Consider the following 12,569-nt stretch of genomic DNA (forward strand, 5'->3'; position numbering starts at 1 on the left):
TCTCTAATTATAAATTTTTTAAAAAATAAAATGGTGTAAATCGAACATATCTTTTAATATTTGAGAATCTTGAAAATAGACAATTTAGATAATTTATTACAAGATGCTCTATTTTCTTAAAACTTTTATTTATTTTTTCTTCATATCAACACATCTCGAAATCGAGATGATCAATTGGAGGGTTTTCCAACATAGAAATGCTCTTTTCTACAATATTCTTGAGGTACTTCTCATTTCTTCTTATTCTTTTTTTTTTTTTTGGGTAATTGAGTGGGAAAGACGAGTTGGCCTTTTTTTAAAGTATTAATAGGAAGTGTTAGTGGTGAAAATGAAAACCACAATGTGGTGACTAGGATGTGGGGTGCTGCCACCACGACCCCAACCCCTTTCCCAAGTACTTCTCGCTTTGATATTAGAAGATTGCAAGCTTATATAAACTTTTCGAAGTTACATACGGCCAAGTTTGTGTAGCTATTTTAGCAATGTGAGCTCTGCTATCAATACGTTTTTCTACGATGTACTATTTTGATGTTGGTGTTAGAAAGCTTTTTTCCCGGAACTTCAACTTTAAAATGCACTTTGCCTAATTATTCCATACTTTAGAACAGAGACAATGGAGATAATTTTCACACTCCTTGCAAATGATATTTGAATTTCAAATGAGATTCTGTCACCCAGTTTATAAATTTCCTCTGAAACACTCATAAAAATAAGAAAAATAGAAAGAAATGGCATTCCTTCACAATTCTTTAACTATGAATATCAGAATGGGGTATTGCATAAAAGCATGCTATCAAGCAAAAACAAAATGGAAGTGAGCAGATTTAAGTTCAAAGAGTTCGTGGAGAGAACGAATAAGTGATGCAGAGTACAAATTGTCCATAAATGGCTTCTGAAATTCTCCTTTTTTTCACGTTAAAAGCATGTAGAGATGTAACTATTTGTGTTCGTAGCCATTCATAAACCGGATGTAGTTATTTGTGATCCAACCCATCCCTGAATCACACGTCCTTTATTTTGTAAATGGTGCAATGACATTTATTGTTTTCTGATTTTGAAGTTCAAAAATAGAAATATCTGGTGGGAACTCATATGTGTTAAGTATATAATAATATAACCGAAAAGAATTTGCAGGGGGATTAAAAGGCCCATTTCCAAGAGAGGATTTTTAAATCAGCCTATTTTCATGTCCTTGAGGTTTTTTTTTTTACAAAACATAGCATTTGACTTCAAGGCAGAGCCTATGTGATCAATATGCGTTTCTTTCATCTTAACCTAGCTGAAAATGTTTCTGAACTCTCAATTTGCCTGTCGTCATCAATCAGTGCCTTATTCCATCCTTTCAAAATTTAAAATCAACAATAACTTGTGGGTGATGCAAACTGCATATAAAAGAGTGCCAATGACCCGACCATTCTACACATGGCACTCATGATTTTCTTTTCCATAAATAACAATTCTATCAGTAAGTGCATACATCTAAATGTGTTCAGAGCACACAAACAAAAAGCTACATGTCAGTAGTGAAAATAAAAAATGAGCACAGATGATGAAACAAGAAGTGGATAAAAAAGTAGCGTTAAGGAGCAAGAGGAACAGCAGTAAGAGAGAGACAGAGAGAATAAACAAAACGAAGTATAGACATGGGAGTGTTGAAAGCTGCACCAAGACCTGTTACCAATCACTATTCGTCAGAACCAGAAGCCAGTGTATCTGCCACCAAGTAGCGATGGAAAACCAACCGATGATATTTTTGTGGAGAGAAAAAAAACAAGGCTCTACTTTTGTGGAGAGAGAAAAAACAAGGCTCTACTATTCTTTTGCTCTCTTACGAGCCAAGTACCGCTCTTTAGCAGCAGCTAAAGCATCCTCGCTTCTCTTATATTGGGGCCGTCTCTCACCTTCAACCGAAGTATCAACTTCACCAGCCGAAACATGTTTATTTTCAACATTTTCAGAGAGAGAAGGATGCAACACTGACTCAGCATATGAGGGGTTATCACTGTGTCTCTCCGCTTGATGATTTTGCATTTCCACTGGAGGTGTGCTAGAATGTTCTTGCATCTGAGATGCACCTACACTCTCTTTTGAATCTTCAAGGCCAACATGAGGTGAGTTTGCACTGTGTCTTGGCTCCTCAAGGGGTGCAGGTTTTCTGGATGTCCTATCCGAAGCGCTTGCTTTAGCACCAAACGCTACATTCTTAGTCAAAAGGTTGGCGTAGAAATCGCTCATGTCAGACTTCTTGGTTACCTTTCAAAAACAATGTCCTATGTGATGTCAGCCAATATCATGCTTCCCAATAAAGAAACCAACAAAGACATATGTACATACAGTTTGAATTTACATTGCAAGTAGCCATTATTCATTGATTGCACAATATATGCAGAAATCTCTCTCTCTCTCTCTCTCTCTCTCTCTCTCTCTCTCTCTCTCTCTCTCTCTCTCTCCCCCACAAAAACAAAAGACAAAAAAGAAAAAATTAATCCCCAAAAGAGACTGGTACTCAACCCATGCACTCAGTAGAATGCATGGATGGTGCAGAGAGAGAGTCCGACAGTAAAGAGAGCATCCATTTTGAAACCAGAAGATCATCCTGGTTTAACACAAAAGTCAGCCACCTGCATCTGCTTCAATGACGAGAATATGAGAAAATAAAAGCGCTACTAGGCTAGTTAAAAGTAACAAGCATTAATCCTCAGATGATTCAAAGATTAAATGGGAACTAACCAATCAAAAAAAAAGGTAACCAGCATTAATTGATCCAATATATCTCAATGCACCCTTCTTCAGTTTTTTGAGGAAAAAGACTTGCCCAAGTAAATGAAAAACAAAGCTTATTGTAAAGAATATTCTTGTTTATACGTACATCTTCCTTCTCCTCTCGAAGTTCTCGCAATCGCTCCTCCTCTAACCACTTAGCTTGCTCAGCAAGTTTCTTCTTATAAGCATTTGTGACAAACTTCTCTTTATCTTCATATAGGTGGTCCTCCTTGCCCCTTTCCTTCGCAAGTTTCCTCTCATAAATTATTTCATGTTCTTGCTCCCTTTTTTTGGCTTTCTCAATCAACTTGCCTATGTATTTTGACTTAAAAAAAAATGACTATAAGTAGCCATATTAGATTCAACTTTGCAACAAATTATATGGGAAACAAACATCTTTAGTTCAGTGTGCACTGCTGAAATCAATATAAGAAAACATTAAAGAACAAGAATTAAGAAATCCAAGAGAAGAGAAACTCCAAAATATTTACAAAACCAAGAGACATTTGCATTAGTAAGAGAAATCAAAAACCAAAATAAGGCAAGAATCATAATTTAAGCACAATGATGCAGCAATGACCTCCAAAAGGAAAGACTCCACAAGGGCCAAACTTCCTAAGAATATTCCCTAGCTCCCCTTTTGTTGTTGACAAAAAAAAATGTCATTGTCAGTGACTCCGTGTTACTAACACTCTTTTTTGTTTCTGTCCAGAGACAGTTATTAACACAAAGTGACACAGTGATATTAACACTCACAAGGTATAAAGGACACTGAGAATGTTAGAAGAGTATGAATCTGCCAATTTAACTGGGCTGGTGCCCAAAATTGTATATTTAGAAGTTAGATATTCGATTCAAAACTTGAAAAAGATGTCGAGAGACACTACACGTAAATCAAGGCAGAGACAAAACCACTGATGCATACCAAGCTTGTATGGAAGAAAGAAATTTAAGGAAAAAACTTTAATAGATGGTTTTCCTTTTCTTTCTTTTTTTCACTTAAGATAGAATCATACTGAAGAAATCCCCAGGATCCCAGTACTTCCAAGAATGGTTCCAGATTTTTGCAAATAAACATGAGGATAAGGATGTGCATACCACATTTCAGCAATCCATGATTTGAAGCAAAACCAAAGAGTGCAAAGAGCACCCCTGACAATGGTTCAGAATAACTATTGCAAATAAATCAAGTATAAGAAGGCACAGAATACATTTTTGGATGCCCAGGATTTCTAAACAAACACAAAGATTGGAAGGAGAATTTTGAAGTTCAACGACTAGTAGATTGTAAGTTTGCAACGAAAACCCTAATACAAGATTTATGGAAAAGATATGGATTCAGCCAGCGAAGAAATAGCCAATTTAAACATTAGACTAAATGTAGCTATAAGCCTCTCTGAAAGTTTTATTGCATGTTATTATCTGGGTCCACTCAATTTTTTCTGCTAATCAAAATTTGTAAACTATTCAAGCAATGCAATTTCATTGACTCGGCAGTAAGTAGGACTGTGATGATGCCAATTAAACATTGAAATAATAGACCTCCAAAAATATTAAAAAAAAATATTTACTGAGATGGACAGACCTTCAACAAGACAACTATAATATCCCATCCATTGTTGATCTATCCAGACCAGCTTTGCTCTATAGGACGGAATGTTAAGCGGTCAAAAAACAATATACCCATAGAATGAGTGTAGCAGAGATGAGGATGTTGAGATGGATGATTGGCAAGACAAACAAAATTCGAAATGAAATTTAAGTGTGCACCAATAGTCGATAAGATGAGAGAGAGTAGACTTAGGTGGGCTAACCATGTGTGCGCAGACCCAGTATAGTACCTATTAGGAGGTGTGAATTAGTTAAAGTAGAAAACTTAAAAAAGGCAAGGGGTAGGCCCAAAAGGACATGGTTGGAAGTGGTGAGAAGTCATCACCATTTTCCCATTGTTCTTGGCTTCATTCTCACTGGTTTTTACTTTGTATCTTTGTTTCATCAATCGCATCATTAAATTTCAAATGAAAACTTTTATAAGAGAACAGGATATACAATATGATTTTCAACATGCATCAATCAAAATTCATCGCTTTAAGGCAGGGCATATCCTTAATGAGATACAGCGCTAAGCAACTGCAACTCACACAAACCGCATGATAAATCACAACATATAATAAAGAATGAAAATAATTTGAGTTGCAACTGCCTTTGAAAAGTTGAAAGTTTGAAAACAAGGAGAAAAAGTCACATAAGCCAGTACAACAACAACGTTGAAAAGGCTAAAACATCTTATGGCATCCAACAGTGCCACCTCCATCCTGATCCCTTGAATCTCTCCAGCAAAAGAAAGTAGTGCAGACCTGACCAAAATCACAAGCATCGCTTTGCAGTTATTGTTTTAAGGTTTCAAAAACACTTTACTCTCTCAAGCAAAGGAGATATGGATTAATTAGACTTAGAACACAATAGATGCTTCAAAGCATATGAAAACATCTACCAATCAAAACTAAAAAATAAAATGTGGAGTATCACATTATCACATAGTTGCTGTTTATGCCTATATTTACATACTCAAACAATTGTAGTAGTTCCATAAGAAACCTATAACAATTTAATAAGGGCATTAACTCATAGAAACCTCACATCACAAACCATGAAATTGGAGCAAACCATCACCCACTAATGAAAGAAAACGCACTTGCACTAAGCCAAAAAAAGGAAATAAGACAATTCTCACAAAACAAAATGACTATTAACAAGATGAGCAACCTCAAGATTTAAGTACCTCTCTCTTTTGTCGGTCTTGTTGGATCGGATTGGCTATCTGAGACTTCATTTGATCATAAACCCCATCATAATCGAATACAGAAGGATCCTCTTCAAGAGCTTTTTTATGAAGATCCTCAACCTGAAATCATGTGAGCTAAATAAAAAATAAAGGAAAAGATAAATCATCAAATGGGAAAACATTATGCAAATCGTAACACTTTTTGAAACACAGCTAACTAATGAATAATACTAAAGTGATCACAGCCTCACTTTTTAAGTGGCATCCAATGGTATGGCAGAAAAATACTACTATGAAAATAAGGCTTTCGTGAACAAGAGAAGAAAAAGTGTAGCGAAAAGGGATTTCATGAAACAGCTCAAGGATTCTTCAAGAGTTTATCATCTTAGTAAAGCTCTTTAAGAGCTAAAAGAAATCCCCAAAAGCGTGGTTTGCAACTTATGAACTTTATAACTCATGCAACTTTTTTTGAACATAAATCATATAATCCAAATTACACCACTAAACCTTTCAATCTCAACTGCTAAATGTGAATGTCATCGTTCACAAGAGTATCATGACCTTCAGTTCTTGTACATCATATGATGCTTTTCTTAGCTTTCATTAATAAATGTAAGAGAGTGAAAATAACCTCTTTTATGGATCTTTTCTTTGCAGCATGTCGAGCAATCTCATTCTCAACATTTTCTTCATCACTATCATCGTTGAGGAAGCCAGGTGGAGGAGGTAAAGGAGCTTTCAAAGGCTTCTTGGATTGAGGAGGAGCTCTCAGTTGGAGGCCATATTTCTTCATTTCAAATTTGCAGTCTTTCACAATACAATCGTCCTATTTATAAATCAATAACCTTCAGCATTTAAACATTGGATGCCTTTGATAACCAAAATTAACTCAAATTTGGTCAAAACTAACTAAAATTTTGAAATTAAAGGAAAATGTCTTTGTAATCCCCCTAAAAAAACCCAAAGTACACTAAAGGCCTTGCTTGGGTAAGAGGAAATAAAAAATATCTAGCATTGGAAATTCATGAATTTCCAGTATCAAAGATTCCTAAAATGGATTTCTCAAATCTCCTGTTTGGATACACAATGCAAAATTCATGGATCCTTGCAGCCATTTCCATGTCCATTGTTCAGAAATCAAACAGATTTCCATGGATTTTTCAAGTGTGTGCTATCTTCCAATAAGAAGAATGAACTAAATCACTAGTTAGTAATTCATAAAACACCATTGTTTAATAAATATTACTAAATAGTTATTACATTGACATATAACCACAATTATTTAATATTGCATAAATATTTAATAAAACATGGATATTAATTAAAACAAGTCTATCTAATAAATCATGATTATTTATAAATGTAAATAATTAAAAACTGATGATTTGATAAAACAATATCACTTGATAACACATGATTAATTAATAATACACCACTATTTAATGAGACATGAAAGTTATTAAAAAGCATAAATTTAATAAATCATGATTGCCTAGAAAAGATTTATTAGTTTATAAAAATGAATATTTACTAAGAACAAAATTAGTAAATAATGCATGATTAATTAATCAAACACAATTATTTCATAATGCATATTTTTAAATAAAACACGAACATTTATTAGAACATGTCTTATCTAATAAAGGGTTATCTTAGGGTACTCATACATATGAGTATTTTCTTAAGATACTCAACATTTTTGGACACTTGATACCCTTACCCTACCATATAGTAACTTTTTTGCTTAGGGGTATTTAAGTAATTAATCAAACGTAAGGTAAAATTATTGATTGAAAGATAGACATTTATTAACTATAGTGGAGGATAACATCATCCACATAAGGTGTGACATCATCCACATGAAGCAATGATTGCTTCTTAACCACTAGTAAAATACCACTAGTTTCTGATATAAATATTTATCATATCCCTCCTAATGACGAAAAATACCTTTACTTAATAAAATTTGTATTACAAAAAAATGTTTACATTACAAAAATACTGATATGTATGAATACTCTAATATAACCCTCTAATAAATTGCTATTAATTAAAATGAAAATCTAAAAGTGGTTATTTAATAAAAGGTGTGGTTTGCATAAGGTAGCAACCTTAAACAATCCAATTAAGGCGCACCTCTAAATTTTATCATAAATGTAATTTTGATATAAAAAATTCTTGGGATGGTTTGAGCATCTATTTTCATTTCTAATTATAAAATTTTAAACTCTAAATATAGTTCAAATCAAGTAGATCTACAAACACATGAAAATCTTGAAAATGAACAGTCCAGATAATGTGTTGCAAGATCCACTATTTCGCAGACTCGTAATTTTTGTTTCTTTTCACATTCATACATTTCGATGTCAAGATGATCAATTAGAGGGTTTACCGACATCCAAAAAACACTTTATTATGGATTTTTGAGGTGCACCTTTAATTCTACATTTTAGGGTTGCAACCTTATATAAATTTTTTTTGGTAATAAAACATGATTATCTAATAAAAATTTATTATTTAATAATAAATAACTATTTAATAAAACACAAATACTTACTACAACACTATTTCTTAAGAAACGATAGCATTTAATAAATATGAGTATTGCATAAAGCACTGACAATTGACACTAAACTAAAGACGTGAGTAGCAAAGAAATACAGACATCATTTGCTTTTTAACAGCACTTAAGTAACCATTTTCAGTGATAAATTCCACATTTTCATCTAAAAAGCTCATAGTGAAAAACAATATTTCACAGCAAGATGCATATTGATATAAAAACAGCCCTCCTCAAGCCTTCACTTGCCAAAGCATTGCATCATATAGACATAGGAACTCTATCAAGAAGCACATAACGAGGGAGAATCCATTCCTGCTTGTAAATGCATAAACCCATCCAAGCATTCCAATACAAAGATCAAAGCCAAAAGATATTCCAAACTTTCATGACCATCAAAACCCCCTCCATTCGTAATGTTCATGACCATTACATCATGTAGTATTCGATCAAATTTGAGAACATTCATACCGTTCCATCCCCACCCTCCCTCTGCCCTCTCTCTCTCTCTCTCTATACTGTTCCATCCCCACCCTCCCTCCCTCCCTCCCTCTCTCTCTCTCTCTCTCTCTCTCTCTCTCTCTCTCTCTCTCTCCATATATATATATATATATATATATATATATATATATATATATATATATATATATATATATATACATGCGCATACACACACAAGTGCCTCTCTGGTCATTTTCTTTAGGTAGGAGACAAAATAACTACAATGTTAAAATGTTAACCACTAAACTCAAGATTAAGAAATTCACAATTGCATGCTTTTCAAAAATTGCCAGTCCAATCAAATCTTTGACGATCGTCAATAATCTTGATCACTGAACAACACTTCATTGTTTGAGAGTATGGAGAGAATATGTTCATAAAAGAAGTATGAGAAATAAAGGCAACTAGAGAGAAATAAGCCAAAAAAAAAATGTTGGTATATGAGAGATTTCAATAAGTCACCACATTATTAGACCAAACATCAACAATAGCAAGCAGAAGCATATCAATCATGAAAAGGCCACTAACTGGGAACAATGAAAACAAAGCAAAGTTTTCCAACTATGAGGCACCTAAACCACAACCCACTTCAATTTATACAATAAAAGAACATTAAACAGTGAACTATCTTCAAGACCATTAAACCGTAAATCATCTTCCATATTCTGCATAAAAAAGAAAGTGACAAAAAACTCAAGAAAAAAATGCATACAATAAGCCACCAAACTCAATCTCTTAATATATTCTGCAAGGTTTCCAAAACCATTTTGTGCCACATAACCAGTAGCAGTGAAAAACAAATAATCCTCCAACTTCTTCACTAAGTATCCGTTTACTGTTTTATAATATCATTGAACCCAAATATCATATTCCCATGGCCCCAACCAATCAAATTCATAACCAAATATCAAATTTACATTGCACCAAGTAATCAAATTCCAAGGTTGCAATTATGGGAAAATGAAACTCAAATGACTTCTATGACACCCAAAAACCCAAGATTCATCATCGATTGCATGAGCAAAAACTCAAAACATCAGGATATCTTTTGAATTCCACACCAAAAACTAAAGTTAACATTCTCAAAAAAAAATCTACACAAAAAACTACATTTTCTTCACCCTAGCATAAAAGACTAGAAATCCGACCCAAAAAAAAATTAGAAAGGTAATAAAAGTCAAATAAACTACAATGCCTCATATTCTACAATTAAAGGTCTACAAGTTCCCAATATTGTTAAACCCAAGAACCTCAGTGATCTTTTGAGATTCACAACAAATACCTATGCCAATCTCTCATTACCCACAACTAACCCAACCTTTTAACTGGCACATGAGATCCCAACAACCCCAGACCCACATCGGATATCATAAAGCAAAGTAGAGTACTCTCTCCCAAAATGAATAGCACAAGATGTATAATATTTAAGGTAAAGCTATACAAACTGACAAGAAGCAATCAATTTATACATTGCTATTCCACAAATAAAAACCCATCTATCGCAGAACAAAGAAGAACCAAAGGCTATCTATCTATATATATATATAGAGAGAGAGAGAGAGAAACAGAGTACAAATCTTTCTCGGTTCTTCTCGTTTTAGTACGTGTTTTAGAGAGAGAGAACTTTAAGAAAACCAAATTGTAGGTGGAAAATTTTGACAAAGATTTGAGTTAGGATGATTTTTTTGACGAAAAAATTTCAGTAAAAAAAAAGAGGAAAAAGACAAAGAGATGTTCACAGCCACGGAGAGCCAAAAACCAAAAATGGTTTTCCAAAAACGGGAACATGGGGTATCAGACAGAGATAGATTCACAGTTATAGTTGAGGTTGTGATAAGGGAAAAAGAAAAAAAGAAAAACACTGAAAAATATAGAAAATGGACTGCAACTTTAGCTGCCATATGGAAGTTTTCTCAAAGAAAAAATGTCAAGATAATATTGCCGTTGATGATGGTATCTGATCGTCTTCGCATAGAGATGGCGCTTTTGTCAAGGACAGACGCTAATAAAGGGGAAAGAGAGTAAAGCATGGTTTTATAAGAGAATTGCAGATGATAGAAATTAGTAAAGAAATGTGCAGAGAGAGAGAGAGAGAGAGATTAAGTGAGAGAGAACTGGGTAGAGAAAAAGAATTGCTCGCCACAAATTGGGAGAGAAAAAAAAACCAAAATCCTAAAAATATCACCGTGAACGCATCTGTATAAAAATTCTCAAGATATCTTTTTACAAAACCCACGAGTACCAGCATAAAGCCAATATATAACATTGAAGTAATCCATTCTCCATCTAAAATCTCAAAAATTCATATAAATAAACATTTGAATACATTCATCAGGTCATCCATTTGCCTTGAAATACATCAAAATTCATCCCCATAAATTCCAAATAATTCCCAAACAAAATTATACATAATTTCGAAATACTACACAGCAAGTGCTATCACAGAAATATCTCTAATAACCCATCAAAATTTCAAATTTATATCGCCGCATTGATATTAGAGATGCTATATTCTCTTCAAAATTCCTTAAAAACGATACTAAGCAATCACCAAGTTTCAAACTTACCGTCACTGTAGGAAAGCTCAGACCTAAGAAAATTCCAATTCTCCCAGACTCACCAGCAAAAGTAGTAGAGTAGAAAAACCTAAATTTCAGAGAAGGCGTTAAAATCCTGAATGATGGAGAATAGGTGAGATTTCGAAAAATTCGTGGGCTTTTTGTTCTACTCTCAGATAGAGAAATGCTGCAAAGAGCCGAATTCATGAGAGGGATCTCCTCGAAGATGCAAAAATTATATGCTACTACCGCGGGAGCGCTCTGTCTATTTGATCCCTCGGCGGGAGCATTTTTTGGGCCGCAAGCTTTTTTTGAGATGGAACTTTCTTAAACATAGTGGCCAGCTTCAAACAAAAGGAAAAGAAACAAAATGAAAAAAAAAAAATTATGTGCTTAAAAATATGGGTCTACAAAGAGACCATATATCTTTGGGTGCAGTTGATTGCAACTTTATCATGTAATTTTAGTGCAAAAAAATATTAGGATTATCTGAAAATCTATTTTTATATCTAATCATAAATTTTTAAACTCAAAAAATGGTTAAAATGAGGTAGATCTATAAACATATGAAAATCTTGAAAATTGACGGTCTAGATAGTGTGTTGCAATATGCACTATTTTTAAGACTTAAAATCTTTTTTTTTTCATGTTCATACATCTCGATATCGAGATGATCAATTTGAGGGTTTTTCAACATTAAAACAACCTTTTCTGATAGAATTTTGAGGTGCATTTGTAATCCTTCATTTTAAGGTTGCAACCTTATATAAATGTTTTTCTTTATCTTTTGTACGTAAAGGTCATAATTATTGTTGTCCTTTAGATTTTAAAATGGGTGGTTGTGAGAGTGTCATTGAATAGACACAGAGCTCCCAAAAAAATTTTCAAATTTTGCGACTCATCCCCAAGCTATCCAATTTAACGAGTAGGAATGATTTGCGACCTCCATGTACACAAGATAAATGATATCTTTATAGACAAATCCTAAAAAATTAGTGCCCCAATATTGAGCAAGGACAGTGCAATGTTCCAGGGTATGAAGTAAGTGTTGAAGGACACAAAATCTAACTTTAGCAATCATCTCTAGGGTAAGAACCAAGTGTTTAAGAACTCAAAAGCTAACTTTAATAATCATTTAGTCATTTTTAGGCGGATCTCAAAATTTTTAAATATAAACCTATTCTTGAGTAATTCTTTTTCCTAATGATTAATGCACAAAATGGTCCCACATGATCTCTCCTAATATGATCCTAAGAAAGAAAGTATGATGCATGATAACGAAAGGAAAATCTTTAGAGAGCCCACAAAGATAAACCCTTCTTTGACCCAAATTTATGCCATAGATTTGAGTTCTTTGAGCTTACATGAGTTGGGAAACAGGGTGAGGATGATCCAATATGCA

General features: G+C 33.6%; 1 protein-coding gene across 3 annotated transcripts; it reads right to left on the reverse strand.

The window, feature by feature from the left end:
• Positions 1-1,435: 1,435 nt before the first annotated feature.
• Positions 1,436-11,433, reverse strand: LOC18445503 (uncharacterized). Of its 3 annotated transcripts, none has more exons than XR_016041124.1 (5): positions 11,177-11,433; positions 6,180-6,374; positions 5,546-5,668; positions 2,870-5,120; positions 1,436-2,253 (listed from the first exon to the last, which is right to left on the reverse strand). XR_016041124.1 is itself a non-coding variant. In XM_006855640.4 (5 exons), exons 1-5 carry the CDS (start codon positions 11,372-11,374, stop codon positions 1,813-1,815), a joined length of 1,176 nt encoding a protein of 391 aa, XP_006855702.2. In that variant the 5' UTR covers positions 11,375-11,433; the 3' UTR covers positions 1,436-1,812. The 3 variants fall into 3 exon arrangements, 2 of the variants coding, with proteins under 2 accessions (XP_006855702.2, XP_011627532.2); XM_006855640.4 differs by having other exon boundaries at positions 2,870-3,088; XM_011629230.3 differs by having other exon boundaries at positions 2,870-3,103.
• Positions 11,434-12,569: the final 1,136 nt, after the last annotated feature.

Source organism: Amborella trichopoda, chromosome 9, assembly GCF_054954075.1.
Source record: "Amborella trichopoda isolate Santa Cruz 75 chromosome 9, AtrichopodaSantaCruz75HAP2 v2.0, whole genome shotgun sequence".
In the NCBI taxonomy this organism is placed as follows: domain Eukaryota; kingdom Viridiplantae; phylum Streptophyta; class Magnoliopsida; order Amborellales; family Amborellaceae; genus Amborella; species Amborella trichopoda.